At 35.4% G+C, this 19,234-nt stretch overlaps 2 protein-coding genes across 2 annotated transcripts; both read left to right on the forward strand.

The window, feature by feature from the left end:
• Positions 1 to 17,175: 17,175 nt before the first annotated feature.
• Positions 17,176 to 18,546, forward strand: LOC116161401. Its single transcript, XM_031474739.1, has 4 exons — positions 17,176 to 17,428; positions 17,482 to 17,683; positions 17,735 to 18,037; positions 18,251 to 18,546. The coding sequence occupies exons 2-4, from the start codon at positions 17,521 to 17,523 to the stop codon at positions 18,544 to 18,546; spliced, it is 762 nt and encodes a 253-aa protein (XP_031330599.1). The 5' UTR covers positions 17,176 to 17,428; positions 17,482 to 17,520.
• Positions 18,547 to 18,592: 46 nt separating this feature from the next.
• LOC116161410 lies at positions 18,593 to 18,979 on the forward strand. Its single transcript, XM_031474749.1, has one exon. It carries the CDS (start codon positions 18,593 to 18,595, stop codon positions 18,977 to 18,979), a length of 387 nt encoding a protein of 128 aa, XP_031330609.1.
• Positions 18,980 to 19,234: the final 255 nt, after the last annotated feature.

Genomic DNA, 19,234 nt, shown 5'->3' on the forward strand with positions numbered 1-19,234 from the left:
TTTTTTTCTAACGGAAAATTTAGAAAGATGTTGAAATGTTCATGGGAGAGCTTCCAAACGACCGGCTGGAACCAACATTCCCATTGTTCCCCACTGGAGTGGATTATGGAAACCCCATTTTGATTAAGTTGGGATATATGAGATCGGGACCAACTCAAAAGGAGCGGATTGTTTTTTTCATATGCATAGCAGCAAAGGCAATCCATTTGAAAATGGCAACATCTGCCACATTTATTGCTTGTTTGCAGCGATTCATTAGTCGTCGTGGCCGTCCACAAAAAATGCATTCAGATAACGGAGCGAACTTCATTGGAGCCTAGAATGATTTGCAAGAACTGAAAATTCTTTTCAATCATCGGAATCGAAGCAAAATTGGTTACTTTTGCGCAGGAGAAGACATCGAATGGAACATAATCCCTCCACGAGCAAGTCATTTTGGTGGCGAATGGAAAGCTGGCGTCAAGTCAATGAAACTTCAGTACAAACGCATTGTTGGAAATGCCAACCTCACCTATGAAGAGACCTTGACATTGTTGGTTCAAATTGAAAATATCCTGAATTCAAGGCCAATCAATGCGATGTCCAATGATCCAAATGATTTTAATCCTTTGACTCCACCACATTTCTTGATTGCCAGATCATTGTTCAGATGGGAAAGAATCGTGCAGATACGTCAACACCTCTGGAAGAGAAGAAGAAAATGTAACATCGGGGCGGTAGAGATCGAAATGGTTCAAGATAAAACCAAAGATTGTTCCAGGAATGTTGGTGCTGTGGAAAGAAGACAATCAGCCTTTATTAAAATGGAAATTGGGACGTATTACTGATGTTCACCCTGGCAATAATGGAATTGTTGGAATGCTTGCAATTATAATTTATAACATCCTATTATAATCGCTTTCATTATAAACCAGAGACTTGCTATGACTAGACTGCGCTTAACGTATCTAAGGTGTTTTCGACACAGTATGCAACACACAATGCACCGCGGGGCAAAAATCGCTGAGATGATATGCAATATAATGAAATAAGCTGTTATTTTAGATGTTCCGTTCATTAATCATTCTCGTGATTAGCTCGAATTAGTGAACAGATAAATTTCTGTTGAGAATAAACCAATAAACTTAGGTTAACTTGTGCCTATCAACATGTACTCTGTCAATAAATTTTTAAATAATATGCTGATTTTCAACGGATAAAAGTTTAAAGGGCCAATGGATCAGAGCCATTCGAAGAGAAAAATTTACTCCCACCATAGTGCATTTTCGGGGAATGAAGCCGATTTTAGAAAGGTACCTACGAAGGTGTTAAACTATAATGCAATACCGAGCGTTTTCGACTTTCCCATTCACTTAAAATAACGTAGAACTATTATTCGACATCCTTTACCAGCAAGACAACGACAAAAAATCGTGGAGGATTGTTGCACGTATCAAGCGATGCATTAAAAATTTGCCAAATTGCTGAAAATGTGTTCAGGTTATTCATTCAATCCACACCACACCGCGTTGTAAACAAAATGGTTATCAGCAGTCTAAGAAAAATAAATAACAGTTACAGCCCATTTGGGTTTCTGGATAGGCATATTGAATCAAAATCCGCTAAATAATCATATCTTACTACTTACATCTTTAGTTTTAAGAGTATATTTTCCCATACGTGTTCACCACCAAAATACACATATAAATCAAATCAGGACTAGAGTAAGGCAGTTATATACCAATTTAGTTCAAATAAAATACCAATAAATTCGATTAAAACAGTTAACAGCTATATGTTATCTTTTTTTTGCTACTAAAATTTAGAATAAACATGGCTAAAGCAAGCTACAGAACGTACGTCTGCCCCGCGATGAACAGTTGGTTGCCTATCCTATCTTGACAACAGGCGTTTATAGTAAAATCTACGTTACGCGCGGTCTAGTTATAACAAGTCTCTGTTATAAACTAATATTATTATTTGACAGTAGACAATAAATTGAATAAATTATGATGTGCATCGCTTTAAATTCTTCTTCCTCCTTCATACAAAATCCCACGAAATTACATATTCTCATTTTAGAGAGAAATGCTTCATTTCATTCAACATTCACTTCTTCAGAGTTTAATAGTTGGCTGATGCATTACTCGATTTTAACATAGCTAAATTTAACTTTTTGACGGAGGCGAAGATGCGGGTTTCGTTTCTGAAAAGTAAATCTACAAGGGGGTTTGTTAATGCTCTAACCTTCATTAAATTTACCTAGCAAATTTACGCATTCAAATACACGGCGCCATTGCCTTATTATAAACCACAGTCGGTAACAGAATATTTAATTGGACGTTTAATTAAAATGACAGGTTCACTTCCCACATACGCGCAACGTTTAATTATTTAACTAATCAAACTTGTCGCTGTAACACATCTCCACTTTCGTAAGTGTATTATAGATATGGCACTCTGAAATAATGTCAGGGGTAAGCGAAGCGATGTAATGGGAATATTTCCAACGTGAGTATTCAAATCTTCCTCCTCTACTGAATTAGGCCAAGCGTTATGTGGACAAATCCAAGTTTGTTATTTGTTACCATTTAAGAGGGCAAGTTTCTAAACAGTGGGGTTGTTTTAGACGTTTAACGAAGCTTACGGTTGCCCGATGTGGAGCAGTTTGTACTCAACAATGTAGAAGCTTTCTAATTTTTATTACTTAACTAAATCTGTCTCTAAACTAAGAGGAGTAGGTAAATTGGAAAGTCTGATTTACACGGATTATATCTGAAAGTTTTATTAAACTTAGTACTTAACTTTTGGGCGAGCTTTTGGGTAACCTTCAAATTGTTCTAGTGTAGGTATCCTATTATGAGCATTACATGCAACTGAATAGAGAATACTAAAGTGCAGGTCCCTTTAAGTACTCCTTACCGCGTTACAATAAAAACTAAAAAGACAGTGTCCTTTGCCTGCTTTTGTAAAAGCTTTACGTGTTTATCCAAATGAAGTGCTCGGCCAGCAACTTCGTATGACTAGTTTTCCCCCTCTTATACCGCCGTATTATTTTATTTAATATGAATTTAAACGGCGCGTACTTACTTAGAAAGTGTCTCATTTATCAGAAATTTTAATTTATTAATGTAGCATATGGACAAGTTGAGACAGAAATATTAGTTTCGAAATTGCGGGAGCAAGGATATTGAGATCAAAATAATGACGTGCTCGTGGCTACAAAATTAACCTTCCCCGTGTAATATGCAAATTTTATTATGTTATTACACTATCAAATTACCGATATTTTTGTAGTTGTATGCAAATTTCGTTTTGCGCGTTGAATGTTAATGGTCTTTCTTCGCTCTCTAAATTACAGTCAAATTGAGTTGTAACACTTTCGAATAGGTAGTTTTGAATGAGAGAAATTACCACCTTACCCTTAATAAATAGTAGCACTTTTGTGAGAGAAATTTTAACGTCTATCATTAATTTCATTATAAGTGCGCGTCCGTTTCAAACTGAGTTTCAAGGGTAAAGCGGCAGACAAAAATCGGAAACGATATATCTTTTTGAGCACAGGTGGCACCAAATGAAGTACATCAATTTTAGTACTTCTCTTTTATTCACTTTAAATTGAAAAAAAACAATTGAGTTAGAATTATGGTTTGAAATAAATTAAATTGTATATATTAAAAAAAACAAAACAATGCGGTGAATTTTCGAGTGAATTTGTTGGCAATGTAAATTTCTTATAAGGGGTATTTATACATACAAGTTTACTGGCAAGCCGATAGGCGAGCCTGTCATTTCCTTGTTTGTACGGTGCAAAGGTGAGGGAAGTTGGTAACAGTTTGGTGGCAAGCACTGTAGCAGGATCGCCCTAGCCACATCCTGCATAAGCTGCTATCATCCTGCCCAGGATCCTGCCTCATCCTGCTTCAAGTCTCAGGTCAGCAGGATCGCCCGTTCGAAGGATATGATTTTTTGAATTTTTCTGTGCGATTTCCTTCTTTAGCAACATTATCGTAAGTAGGATCGTTTTAATCGTATCTACCTGCGGGCGATGCTGCCGACCTGAAACTTGAAGCAGCTTGAAGAGGTTTGTAGGAGCACAATCAGGCTAATGATTGAGGGATCATGATTCCAAAGTGTTGCTGAAAAGGAAGTTGGTAACAAAAATTGAAAAATTCGTCTCTGGAACGGATGGTGCTGATGACCTGAAATTTGAAGATGGAGGAGGCGGGATGATAGCAGCATAAGCAGGATGGGGTTTGGGTGATCCTGCTACCAGAGTGTTGCCAACATCTCTCACCAAAGGCGCAATTAGTCAAAAAACGGCCTAACCTCAACATCCAAAGAAAAGGTTTCCCTCCAACTCGAAACTGTTCTATACATTGCACATGTTGTTTGGTAAAAGTTTACACCATTTTAAGCGTTGGGTTTCGTTGGGAGGGAGGGGGAAGTTGGTAAATTAGTAGTTTTATCAGGTTTTTTTTTAGAAAACTATGCGGTTTAGCGCGAAAAGTGTGATAAAGAAATAATCTACATTAAATTGGGAGCAATATAATGGTCTTGCTAAAGTGAACGGTTTCAGTGTTACTGAGGGTGTAAAAGTAGAAGCAAAGCAACAACATTCAAATTAATTAATAGACAGTCAGATGTTTATTTTTGTTACAAAGTTATTTTAGATGCATAAAATTAGGCGCCCTTCAGAAGCGAATTTGTCATATAAAAGTAGACATAGGAAAAAATAATACACGTAAATCCATGTCTATTTCTTTATAATTAACCCTGTATATTATATATTATCTACCATATGATATATTATTACTCCTAGTAAGGTTCTGCTAACATTTTTGATTCTTCTTCTTTAGAGTACTGTGCAAATTATGCGATAATCACTAGAAAGTGTGTGAATTATGGCGGAGTGTGTGTTGACACCTTGTAAGAAAAAGGGTGGCGAACTAATTAATTTGACTAGAAAGAGGTGATGGAGAAAATAATTCAGTGCAGAATGGTCCGCTTCAAGTACACAGTAAGTGTCGAAAAACTTATACAGTGAATTTTTTTAAAATGCGAACATAGGAATTTGCATGTAATGTAATTTCCCTATGTTCGATTTTAAAAAAACACATTAATCTATTGAGTAGTTCAAATGAGCAGTAGATACAATTGACAGCTGTCACATTTTTAAAAATACCGCCGTCCAATTTAATTAGGAAATCGGTTAGGTTATTGCTTAGAATGTCAAGGAGAACACTTCGAACATTTATTGTAATTGTTTTCGGTATTTATTTTCTTATTTTCTTCATTTATGTATTGAATAGATCAAATTATTAGAATACCTGGTGCACATGACCTACGAATAATTGAAGGTTGGTTCACAATGAATTGTGGTGACAGTGCGTGGCCTGTGAGGTCAAGTTATCGTAAGTTTAAGAAAAATGTATCCTAAAGTTGCCATGGCCTCACATGGCTTCTTTAAAAAATCTTACCGAGTGCTCTTCATCATAAAGACTATAGAGTTGCTGTTCATAGTCACACAAGTTGCGCGATTTGGGAATGTGAACCGCGCACACCTCATAGATTGATGTGTTTTTTTTAATCGAAACATAAGAATTGTCAAACCTCGGTAGTTGTTTCACTGGTACGTATCCCCTGGATAGCCGTGGCCAATTTTGTTTTCCTTCTCGAGGTTCGCAGCAAGTGGGGACGCGTTCATTCGCAGCCGATATGCAATCTAACTGCTTTTTGGCGAGGTTCTCTTGTTGTTAAAAATTAAAAATTATACCGTTGTTATTACGTTCTGAAGCTGTCAGCGTCTAGTGTCGAGTGAAGTGTCCCTGTTTATCGCAAACTTGTATACTAACAGATTTTAAAAAATTGTAGTCATTTTAAGATTTTCTTATTTTTAATTATCGACCGTTCGCGTACGGGGTACTATGTAAAAACAAACTTTGTAAGCTTCTCATTATTTCAGGAATTTTGTTTTAATTTTCATTTCATGTGTTTTCATTATCAATCAATTAATTGCGTGTTTATTCGAATCCATTGTGCGACGCGGAGAAATTTACCTTCTCGCATTTAAGTTTTATTTCAGATGCTGGCAAAATTTTTTTGTAATAAATTATTTCGACACGCTGGATTAAAACAACTAAGTGTGTGCATGCTTAAATTTTTTTCGCATAAGGTCCATCGTTTTATTTAGAAGATTTGCTATTTGTGGCTATTTTTGTGACTGAAATCAATTTATTTATCCATCGTTACTCGATATTTGCTTCCCGAAGATTATGGCATTTTTCTGAAATGAGCTAAAAGAAGTGCTCCCTTGGTGTAAGACTTGGAACGATGCTGAGCAAAATATAAAAAGTTCGCCGATAACATTTAAAACGAGGATGGACAATCGGATGCACACAGCGACCACGATGGCACATTTTAAAATTGTTGGGTATGTATTAAAAATACCCTAAAACGTAAGGTTATTTTAACAATGCCCGTCACCCACAAATTACCAGGGCAATTACACTGCCCCATTCCAGATTACAAAATGATCTAAATGTGTTCATTTTATACACAGACATACACCATCAGAGAAGTCACCTGGATTACATGTAATGTTCAAGTTCTTAGCATCAGGAATTATTATTAACCGAGCCATAACTTCATGAAATACAAGTGTACATAGAGGCACATCCGATGTATTTTTCTAGACAAATTGTCTCGTTCACGTGTACATGCACGTTCGAGGTGCAGATGCTGATGCAGACATATCGCACGTGCTGTACAGCTTTATTGCAAATGCAATTCCTTTTCATAATAAAATAGAATATCGTACTGCTCCTGAGACTTCCTCTTTTCATGAATAGCAATTGGAATATTTGCGTGGGCAACTTGGGAAATTAGCAAACAAATGCCCCGGTAACCAAATAACTACGAATGATTCTGCATACAGGGATTTCGAGGTCGTGCCTTTACCAAAGTCTTCGATATTTAGAACATAATAAAACCGTCCCTTCCATCCTAAGGGATTTGAGCTTGCTTCGCGTTTAGTGTGGCCTGATCCTGCGACCTGAATACGAAAATAGGGTGGAGCCCCGAGCGAAACTAAATCTCATTCTTTCTCTCAAGTGTTCGGATGAACTTATGTTGGAAAAGTAAAGTTGTCAAATATTTCGGTTGATTGTATACGAGACTTTTGAAAGCCCATCTAAAAGTTTACTGTATATAACGGAAAAATAACCGAAGATGAACAAGCAAGTCGTCTTCAACTAACAAAGAACGCGATTCTCGCAATCGTAAATTGGAATCGTAATTCACCAATTCGAATAAATATATGAGAGAAAATTACGTACGGTAAATTGGGAGGACTATATAGTTAGATAACAAGCAACTTCATTAGTTTCAATTTGCCGTTCGCCGCTTCATACAGCTCCACAAAATTTGAAAACCCGAACGTGCGAGGATTCTGATGTCAATGTCATTGAAAATATAGAAAGATTGAGAAATGTGTCATTCATTACAAAGTGTTAAACTCCGCTTTACTTATGCCCATCGATCTCGTTCCAGACGGAGCAAGTAACGCTGATGTTTTCAGTTTTATCCAATTACTCACCAAGAGAAAACTTAAAAGAGTCGTAGAACTGCACACAAACTACTCTATAATTGGAATTGTTGGACGTTTTCTAGCGTTCTTTGAAGTAGTCTCTTTCAATAAGCGAACACGTTTCCCATTACTTTTATTTAAAACGAAATTCTGAGCAGAAATGAATTATTTTGCTATAACCATCGTTATAAGACGCTGTTGCGCCCTACTGATTGAAATAAATAAAGCACTTTTCCACAACCGGTATACAGGTTAAGGACGATTCATTAGTGCTTTTGCTAACTGATAAAATTCTGAGATTACAAGAGTAAATTGATATTTCCATAATGCGGAACATTGGTACGTAAATTATTCCAGTGAATAAACCAAATGTCAACTATCAAATTTCGAGAAACATTAGGCCCAGTTTGTTCCTGATTCAAAAGATCAATCATCTTTGAAAACCAGACGATACAAAACGTCCAATTTACTCCTGTTAACATGCCAAAGAAAAACATTTACATCAGAAGTCAAAGAAAACATTAAAACATTTCTACATTAATATTAAATCATACTTAAATTACTGTCTTTAAATTCGCTAATATTATGAAATGAGCCTTCAGTAAGGAAAATCTTTAATCTAGTTTTTAAGGTATTGTACGACAAATCCCTTGTCTGCTCAGGTAGCAAGTTAAAAAGAGCAAACGAAATATTTACAAAACTCCTGTGAGTTGTTTCTAATCTGTAATTTAAATGTTGGATGAATTGGAAGAGAGTGTCAGGGGTGATCAGCGATAGAAGAATAGAAAAGTACNTTTAATTTTAAGAAACAACGCTAGTCAACTTCTCGCTATCGCCAGTAAAAACCACTTACCTGGCTAATAATGTAAAATACTATAAAGACGATTAATTAGTGGCTTTTGCTAACTGCTACAATCCTGAGATTACAAGAGTAAATTGATATTTCCATAGGGAAAGAGAAGAAACAACGACCCCTGAATTAAGAGGAAATGATGAAAACAGGTGGATTGGCCCACCTCTCAATGGCATTTGGGACGCAAAGTAAAATCATTCCGTTCATTGGGGATTTGAAATGGGTCACTATCTGCATTTTGTAATAGTGTAATAGTGTTATTGATATTTTTTAAAGGGATATAATCTTTAATTTAAACTTGAAGTGCTCGAGTATATAAGGTAATTTATTTGGGTCAATTTTAATTAAACAAATAAACACCCTTACTTGGTATTATCATTTGTTGGTTGGCGCAAATCTGTACACTTTTCCGAAAGTATTTGGTCTGACGATTATACGATGTTAAGATCGGGAAAACCTGTATCGAGCGCAATTACGTAGTCAATGCCACCCCACTCAGAAAAAAATCTTTTGTTTAAAAAGCTACAGTAAAATAGAATGAACTCAATCCGTCTAAAACTCAATTGCGTAGAACAATCCGATTCATATCAGCTAGCGAAGTAGAAGCAATTTATGGGTACGAATCCCTCAGCTCTTATTTAAATATCAGCTTCCCACGCTTGAATCCTGAAATTGTGATTAATTCTCAAACCCTTCGAAATACAAAAACCTACTTTTTCCGCCCAGTTCCGCGATGTGTAAGTGCATTTCAAGGCAAAAAGTTCAAGTACGGTTGGCGCTATTGAAATAACACAACGGTTATAAATCATATAGCTTTTGAATAAGTGACAAGTTGTCGCCTTTATAAAAAAAAATTCCTCAGTCACATTTTCAATTTTTCTCCCTTTCCTCTTTATCAAACTCCTTTGTATTGATACGCCGCAGTAAATTGTTTACATCCTCCCCACACTCTTTGTATTAGAAATACTAAATAACATTGTTATAGTTACAACGCCTAACAAAAGGAAAGTAAGTGCACGCATTCCCGACGCCGCCGTACGAGTCCATTAAGGAAAGCTTTTCATGAGGTATAGATTTTCAAAGTTACTTTTTAACAATGCCACGAAATAATGGGGATTCAAATTACGCATAATTCCGTGAAGGTTTTGTGAATAGATTCTGTTGAATAGAGCGTAGGAAAATCTAAAAATCCTGTTAACTAGAGATTTTACGACAAACTGAAACGATAATGAGCGAGAACTCATTGAAACAAAACAATAGAAAGAATTGAAAAAGAAAAACGTTTTCCAATGAAGATAATTTGACCATTACTTACGATGTGCATGCCCTTAAAGAATGAGTCTCCTTCCGACGAATAGGTCTAAACTGAATATTTCGCCACAGAACTGGATTAAATTTAACGCTGTTTGATTAAAATGAATTCGCCCCTTCGGACCTCAAAATGCAGGCAGATTATGAAGTTTTTTAAAAGCTTAAAGCGATGCAAAAAAACTCAAAATTTCAAAACGAAGAAAAAAAACGCTTAGGTTAGGTTGAAATTGTGTATAAATCGCCTTCTGAAAAGCAACACGAAGGATGCGTTAAATTCATAATTGCATAAAAGATCTAAAACTTTTTAAATTCTCTGAACAAAGAAAAAAAGGAAACCACTTGTTACATTCCAATTCTCTCTTTAATTTTAATTTAGTTGTGGCGCTTCAAAACCTCGCATGAAGTTTTCTTTTGTTTTTATTTCAGGATAGCGTTAATAACTGTTTTTATACTAATTTTTTTTGGGTTTTTTGTTGGTTGCATTTATACTAGTAGCGTATATAATCTTTTGATTTTTTAAATTATCGTTTTATTTTCCTTATATTGTAACGAAGCACCCGTTTTGCATGTCGATGTGGTAGAATTAAGCTCGGCTTTGCAGATTTGAATGAACATTTTACTCAGTAATAACTATATTTTCGCATAACAATAACTAAAGGTGAACTTTAGGATCTTCTGGTGTTGATTATCAACATAAAAGCAAGAGAGCCTTAGCATGTTGATTTTTGGTCATAAAGTAGAAGTAGCTCTTCTTCGGAATCACAATATTCTTCTGCATATGATTATCCTGGTAGTCTAGACAATGCAGCTATTTATTTTAGTAAAATAGCTCAGTGGTTCTCAACCTTTTCCTTTGGGGCAAAAATGCTCTCCCCCCCCAGATTTTTTTACGGAAATACACGCTTTGAAGCACCATGGATCTGAATCAGACAAAACCCCGATGATGTCGATTGGTCTGTACGCTCATTTCCGGCTAAACGGCTGAACCAATTTGAACCAAATTTGGTACATATATTCTTAGACATAAAAGGGCAGAATCGCGCATGCGCAGGTGGTATCTGTGCGAGCCACAACAAATTTTTTTCCGCGTGTCTGTACTTCTGGTGACCTTCGACTTGTGCGTACGTAAACAGTTTTTGGACGATCACCATCCAAAGAGAAGAAATCAGTTGTGCTATCGTCTTCATTCCCCCCTCGATTCCCCCTATTTCATTGTTCCTTCTGCCACTCATAACTCATTCTTTTTCATCACTGAGGCAACAAAGCAGTAACACTATCGCCAATATTCCGTGCGGTAAATATTGAAATCGATCAACGCCAATTTGCGGCAAAATGATTGACGAATGGTCTACTAAATATTTTTGCTGTTACAGACAATTGACGAATTTGGGAAGATCATTCATGCGAAATGGAAGATCTAAACACCGAAAATAATGACGAAACACCCTGTATATGAGAGTTGATTACTCTTCCCGTTCCTTCGAAACTGCCGTTATCAAGGCTTCTTGCAATTGGTGCATTATTTTCTAGATATCGGAGGAGTTTTTTGTTTGGTGGAGATGGTGTTTTGTTAAATACTGAAACAACAAAAAACGAGTCTAGCAGCTGGTTCGCGACGGTTGGAAAATAGTGTATTTTTGATTTTTGTCATCGTTTTCAACCAACCAGTTCACTGATCATCACGATTTTTGTGTAAAAAAAGTGAAGTTTCCGTTGACAGCCGAGTGTTGTCGTGTGTTTTTGTTAAGGGCGCCAGTTTATCGCAAACCTGTTCACGGACAAATTTTAGGAGTATTAAGAGAAAAAAGAATTCTAAGAATTTTCTTATTTTTAATTATCGACCATCTGCGTACGGGGTACCATGCAAAAATAAGCTGTGTAAATTTTTCTTTATTTTTGGAATTTTGTTTTTATTTTCATTTAATGTGTTTCCGAATAATTTTTTTCAATGTTAATCAATTAATATATTCGAAGCCATTGCACGCATTGCCATTGCATTGCATTTATGTTAGATTTGGTGATAAAAATTTACTTAATAAATTATTTGGAATTTCGGAAGTTGATCGAGGCCACAGTATCTCTCAAATTATTAATTTTAGTCAATATTGGGATTTTTCTTTGTAGCAAGTGCCGGAAGTGTACGAGGAGAAATGATAAAAAATTTCAATTTTGAATATTTTGAGCTAGCTGGATAGCTAATTTGTGCGTCCTTCCGGTAATGATCAACTATTATTTATTAGACGCAATAGTAGAATCTTATTAGTTTCATTAATCTCCTTGTGACAATCTTGCCCTTTAAAAACAATAAATTGAACACTTCATTATTATGTGGAAAATAAATTAAAAATCATGCAGCAGACTTTTTAATTTGAATTTGTTTTCACACGGAATGACTAATGTTAAATTTCAATTTATTTCAGCAGCAGTTTTTTCATTATTTAAACGTAGGCTGTATTATCTGGTAATAAATGCCATTAAAATTTCACATCGTGCATGTTATAAATTTCGTTTCAACCTTAGTTTGAAGGTATAGACCCATTAGAGCTTAATTAAAGGATCATTTTACTTCTCTTGTTTTTAAAGATCACTAAACCTGAATCTTCCGATCTTTAAGGACATTTTCTACAGCTTCAACTTATTGCTGGCCACATGGTTCGTTTATAGAATACATCTAGCCATCGTCTATTAATAATGATATATTATCTATTATAAACGAAAACCCACAATTGTCTGACCCTGTCCATTAGTTTGCGGGGGTTGGTGTTTACATTTACATTACCGGAACAATATAAACGAAATTGACGCAAAAAGGGAAATTTCAATTTTGCAACAATTCACCTTCGCCTCATCTAATGGTAGTAAATTTTATTCAACACGAGGGTAAAATACGAGCGCCGGCACGATCTCGCGACTTTTAAGTAGTAAAATTTAACTACCCTCAGCGGAAGCCGGTGGCATCAAAAGAGAAATAACCACTACTGTTAGCGATTTTCGCTAAATCACACCTTTTAGCGATTGGAAGGGTCGAAAGGTGCCATTTAGTGCATCGTAACAATAACGATAATGGCCGTAGCCATTACAAATTTGTGCCATAATTAAATAGTTTAGAGGATAATGAAATTAAGTCGAGATCGTTAGGGAAATCCTTTAAATATGTGGCATTAAACAATATGTGCGGTTAATACTGAAATAGGACCGTACGTATTTGCACAACGCGAAATGTAATGGTCAATGTTTGGCCAAGAACCGTATACTAAGAGTGCAAATAGGACTAAGCGGAAACGCCCAGATTAACTTATCGAATTTGTCTCTCTTTGCCTAAAGCTTACCTCGAACTTGCTGCAATTGATTACTTTTTGCAGTAACAGTGGGTGGTAAACCCCACTCACGTGAGTCTGCTGGGTGAATATTGTTTTTGTTTTTATGATTGGTTGAATTTAGACCGAGTTCAAGTCGAGCTTTATGTGTAAGGAAAAACACAAAACTACTGGTCACATGAAAATAGAAGTCTGTTTTTAATTTATATTACTAATTAGAGGTTGAATTTCAGTAAACGCTCAAAATTTTACTTGTGCACGTTTTGACTGGGATAAAGGATCGTTAAACTGACATATTAAAGTGGCAAAACGACAGCACATCACCGTATGCTGAGCCCTAAGCGTCAAAATCAAATTACCAACCCCTGTTCAAATATGCCTTGTGTGCTTATACACACACAACACACACACACACACACACTATCTGAATACGAGATCAAGTTCCGCAAAATACTAGTAGTACGTAATGAGACTAACCTCCAGAGGAATTATGGTGATCTCAAGTGAGAGTTCCGGCGATAACGGAACAGATAAGTACACAAATTAGAGCTTTAGTACCCCAAGTTAAAACAACCTCACAATTATGAAATTCCATTTCTCTTTGAAGGGGCGCTATTATGTGTAGAGTGAACGGAAAGTTTTAATGAACAAGCAATGCTAATTTGATACTACTATCTTGTACTATACACGTCGTTAGAACAAAATAACCTACTTAGATAATTAAATATTGATTATGTTAGCAGAATACGAATGTATGTACACGCTACGTTTCTGCAGTATGAAATTTCTTCCAATAATTGTGCACGAGAGTAATATCACTTGGAAAGGTATTATAAGGACGATGCTCGAATAATTCATCATCCAAGCTTTACCGGTTGCGGTTTATATCAAAGATGGGATTTAATAATTCACATTCATGTATCGATCAGTGGCAAGCAAACATTTAGAACAAAAAACAGAATGCGAAATCTGTGAATATGAAACCTATAAATGTGATAGTAGGTTTATTTTATACAATCAATACTATCATTAGATCATGAAGAAATAGCCAATAGAAACAAAGAGATGGTTTCGTTGTTTAGCGACGCACAATAAACCTTTGATTCTATTGGCTATTTCTTAATGATCTAATGATAGCAATGATTGCATAAGGCCCTCCATTATTCACCAAAATACAATTTCGACTTGATGATGATCCAGGAAAGTTATTGGAAACACTTTCGAACTTTGCCATAACAAAAATTAACATCTCAGGCTTTGTAATTAGATAAACGCCTATACACTAAAAACACAAGGAGAAATGTCACCTCTTCAGAGGGAAATTTTTTTATAGAAACGCATGTTTTGTTAGAATTTTTGAACGATTTCGCGGGCCTCTCCGCTGCACTATTACACCCTTTCCCTTTTCTCTCCACAAACGCTGAAATCTCTGGTAAAAGAAGGTCTTCTTCGAGACTCTAAAGAATCATCTTAGAAAAATCTTTCAAAAAGTCATACACATTTAAGAACATTCGTCCTTTTAGAAGAGTTTCTTCGAAATCTTGTAAATTTTACCCTTATTTCCTGTTATGAAATTGTTTTCAAGAATCTTCATAGAGCTTCGACACATACTTCGTAGGTAAAGATCATTTCGCAGGTCATGTCTACCTAAAAAATTATTATTGAGAACCCTAAACTACTTTTGAAATTTTGCTAGAACTCTTAAAAACCGCTTAGAATGTCCTTAGCGTCCTTAAACGTTTTTGGAAACAGTATAGTTTGCTTAGAAATATTTCGTGGAAGAATCTTTTTGGACGTTTGAATTCATAGGAATGGTCATTTCTTATTGGAAGTAGGAAAACTTGGTAAATGTCGTTTTAAAACGTCAGTAATAGATTTTAACCTCGAAATGATGTTTGAAACCTTCAAAATTTAACGATGTCTTCAAACTCCCGTATTTGCAGAACCCTTTTAAACTATCGTAAACTTGTACAGATGTGATGGAACGTAACAAAAATTGATACCATTTTAAAATATCACAAAACTCTTTGGTTAAACCCCTGTCAAATATAATAAAAGTTTCATGATAATGTGAATGGGAGGGCACGTCTCGATTTGGCCATGAGAAACGACTTGTTTCGTTGAGGGACTGTAATAAAAAGTATTTAATTATAATTAGCAGGGGTGTCCACCTATTTTTTGGGTTATTATGTTTTAAAACCAAAATCGAATGTGAAAAGATTGGAACAAAAACCAATACCCAAAACGAAACTTTATGTTTACAAGTTGCTTAATGAGTATTGAATTCTTAGTATAATTATGATCGACGTGGATAGCTCATTCCATACAGGGTGGAAATTTGGTCTAGAACACTGAATGTACGCTCAACACAAAGTTTTTAAGGTCTTGGCTCCAACATTATAAAAAGTTTGCTACTTCTGCATGGTCAAGGCATTTTTTTAATGGTAACACTACTAATTTTCATTACACATTATTAAAGAGTACACTTTTTTGCATATAGCAGCATAAAACATGTGCACTTTAAGAATATATAGTAAACAATACTGGTTACTAGAGGGGTTGCTATTTAAAAAAATATGCTCCTTTGACCATGCAGAAGTACGCCACTGATCACAATTTAAGTAGATTCGTAGCAAACTTTTTCTAATTTTGGATACCATAAAAAAGCTTCTTGAATAATTTAATTAATCATTACGTTAATATTTGGTTAAATATGCGATATGTTTGCCTTTACTCTCGCCTTTACTAGATGAATCTTTGGTTAAAATTTCAAAAAATCTCTATAAATAAGTTGACATTGCGCAATGCGCAAAAAATTGAGAACGAACATTTTCGAAAAAGTTCTAAATGTCGCTTTGAAGTTCGTAATTGTATTTCCAACTTCAATGACCTGTGATTAAGGTCAATACGCAACACTTTCCTTAGTCTATACTGAACTTTTGGACTAGACGTTAGGAGGTAGTTCAATCACTACATGAAATGATATCTATATCATGCCAAAGGGCGCTTTCACTCTGGGTGGCGGTTGCCACCCTATCTCGGGGGTGGTAATTTTTTATTGTAATTTTAACACAGGAATAGATAGAAAAATTAATTCTAAGCAAAAAGTGTTCTATATATTTTTTTGAAAAGCTAATACTTCTCAAGTTTATTCGCGACCGAAAGTATGAGTTTTTCATAGAAAAGATCAATAATTGGTTATTCGCGAAAAACTCGAATAGTATGCATTTTATAAAAAATCTATGGAGAACAAAAACGTAGCTTTTAAAAAACAAAGAAAACGGTTTTTTAATACTTGCTGTATGACCAATACGAACCGAGTTATGGTTTATTAGAGGGTAGCTCTTGTTCGTCAAACGCTAAATTAGAGAGTTTCACAGTCAGATAACGGCAAAACTATGCATTTTTCGAGAAATAGAATATTCTTTAAAATATTTAAACAAACCGTTCTTCTTTTTTTAAAAAACAAACTTTAGAATAAAAATTAAGTGAGTTACGATGAAAATAATGTAGATCCGTACTTTTTTCACCTTTGGACAAATCAGTGCAAGCTAGCCCCTAATTACCACCCTAATTAAAATTAATCCTTCCTCTTTTCCAGTTTTTTCTAATTACGTATTATTGGTACATTCTAAAAGTGTGACCAGTTTAAGAAGACTTCATTTCGAAATACCTAATTCAAGCTAAAAGTGAAAAACGAATTTCTGCAATTTTGTGAAAAACGTCCTTCTGTTCAAAATAACTACAAAACAACTGGAGATATGTAAAAATTGCTACAGCATCCAATTGTAGCATTTTTAATTCTTAAAATTTTCCTCGCCGGGAATTTTGTGTACGACGAGAATTAAGTGAGATATGCACGTTTTGTATGGGAGCACTACTTTATTTTAGCCGTTTAGACTCACCCCATTTTAAAACTCTTAAAGGGATTTGATATAAAGAGCCTTGTAGCAAAAATCTACAAAATGATTTTTTTTAACAATTTCTATCATCAAAAATAAAGGAGTTATTATTAACTTTTTGAGAGTAAATACTTTTTTTCTCATTAAACACAATAAGGATTGATTTTGAAGGGCTGAAATATTGTGAAATAATGTTTCAAAGCTTCTAAAGTTCGTTCACCCAACAGAAATAGTTAAGCCCCTCCTCAACAATTACCGCCACATTTGAATACGACATTGTTATTGGTGTAATTTTTGAAGCCACAATCACACTTGTAAAGCGAATTGGCCGAATTGGGTAATCTGTCATCTTGCCTATTGCGTTTCTGCCGGTTTTTACGTTTTTACATCTTTACTTGCGTCAATTTGCCATTAATCTCCTTTATTCACACAAAATAGTCTTTATAAAGACTCGTCGGTGTATTCTAAAGATAGTCAGGTGAGTAATTATAAAATTTTAAGTATACACGATTTTTACATGCCTGTTTTTAGGGTTATATTATTCGCGATCAAGAAAAGTTGTACGCAAACATGAATGTCGCCGGTGCTGCTTTCTCTCCACCGAAAAAACGTTCTGCCAAGCACTTTTCAGTTGAAGACAAAACTGGCATTTTAAATATCTTCAAGGCATATTCGGAAGACAACCCGGAGGTATCTAAAACGGATAAAGTTGAGTTTACGGCTAAAGCAGCAGGTAATTTTCATCTTAGGCACATTCATTTTTACTTATTATTGTGTAATTTAGGTGTAAGCATTCCGAGTGTCTACAAGATTCTTCGGGAGTATACAGAGGTACACGAACTTCATTCACCTAAAAAATATTATCGACCACGAGCAATTTTGGACAATATTGATTCCGGAACTAAAAGTATTCTTCGACGTTTGCTTCATTCTTTCTTTGAAAGAAATGAACCACCTACCCTGAGTAAAGTTTTGGCAGTGTTACACGAAGACGAAGACTTACCCCATTTGAAACGAACTACTTTATGGAAATTAATAAAAGAAATAGGTTTTCGGTCAGTAAACCTTTTTTCTTTACGTGTATGTATATTATGTACTTGTCATTGTAGATTCGAAAAGAGGTCACGCAATAGTGTTCTTAGGGAAAAGGACGAAATAATTACTTGGAGGCGTCGGTTCTCGCGTGAAATTAGAAAATATCGTGAAGAAGGTAGGAAGTTGTATTTCCTAGATGAAACTTGGGTGAGTGCTGGGCATACTGTAAGCAAAGTATGGAAGGACACCACAATTCTCACTCCAGGACAGGCATTTATCAACGGGCTATCAACTGGATTGAAAGATCCATCGGGCAAAGGAAATCGCCTTATTGTTCTCCATATAGGGTCCGAGGATGGCTTCGTCGAGGAAGGTTTGCTGTGTTTTGAATCGAAGAAAACAGGGGATTATCACGAAGAAATAACCAGTGAAGTTTTTGAAAAGTGGTTTATGGAAATCGTTACACATCTTGATGAACAATCTGTGATTATAATGGACAACGCTTCATATCATAGCAGGAAAAGTGAAAAAAATACCAAACACCAGTACGAAAAAAGCTGATATACAAACTTGGTTAACAAGCAAATCGATACCTTACGAAGAAGATATGGTAAGAGCTGAACTTCTACAGCTTGTGAAACGGGCAGCTGTTACACCAAAATATGTAGTTGATGAAATTGCAAAGGAACACAATCGTACCGTGCTGCGATTGCCTCCATATCACTGCGAATTGAATCCAATTGAACTGATATGGGCGCAAATAAAAGGTGAAGTGGCCAGAAACAACACCACATTTAAAATGAAAGACCTTCATCCACTATTTCAACAAGCAGTGGAACATGTTACTGCTGAAAATTGGAAGAACGCAATTCGCCATGCTCAAAGTGAAGAGGAAAAAATGTGGCAAATTGACATTTTAATGGACATCGTAGTGGAGCCATTAGTAATTCATGTGGGAGATGACTCGACATCAACGGAGTCCGAATCCGAGTGAAGCGATACAGGATTTAAATTGTTATGTACCTTTGTTTATATTCACGTGCACTTGTAATTTCAAAACTTTGTGCTGCTGTAATAATACTTTTTTGTACTTTTCTCAATATAAACAGTGTTTTTATGTTGCATATTTACATGTATTTAACAGTTTGCAGAGGTTTTACTATTTTTGCCACGAGTTATGTTCAGAGAGATAGCGCCATAATTAGTCTTGAGCAAGTGACATTTCAATTTGATTTCTCAAATTTTCCGC

Source organism: Photinus pyralis, unplaced genomic scaffold (genome assembly GCF_008802855.1).
Source record: "Photinus pyralis isolate 1611_PpyrPB1 unplaced genomic scaffold, Ppyr1.3 Ppyr1.4_LG1, whole genome shotgun sequence".
Taxonomy (NCBI): Eukaryota; Metazoa; Arthropoda; class Insecta; order Coleoptera; family Lampyridae; genus Photinus; species Photinus pyralis.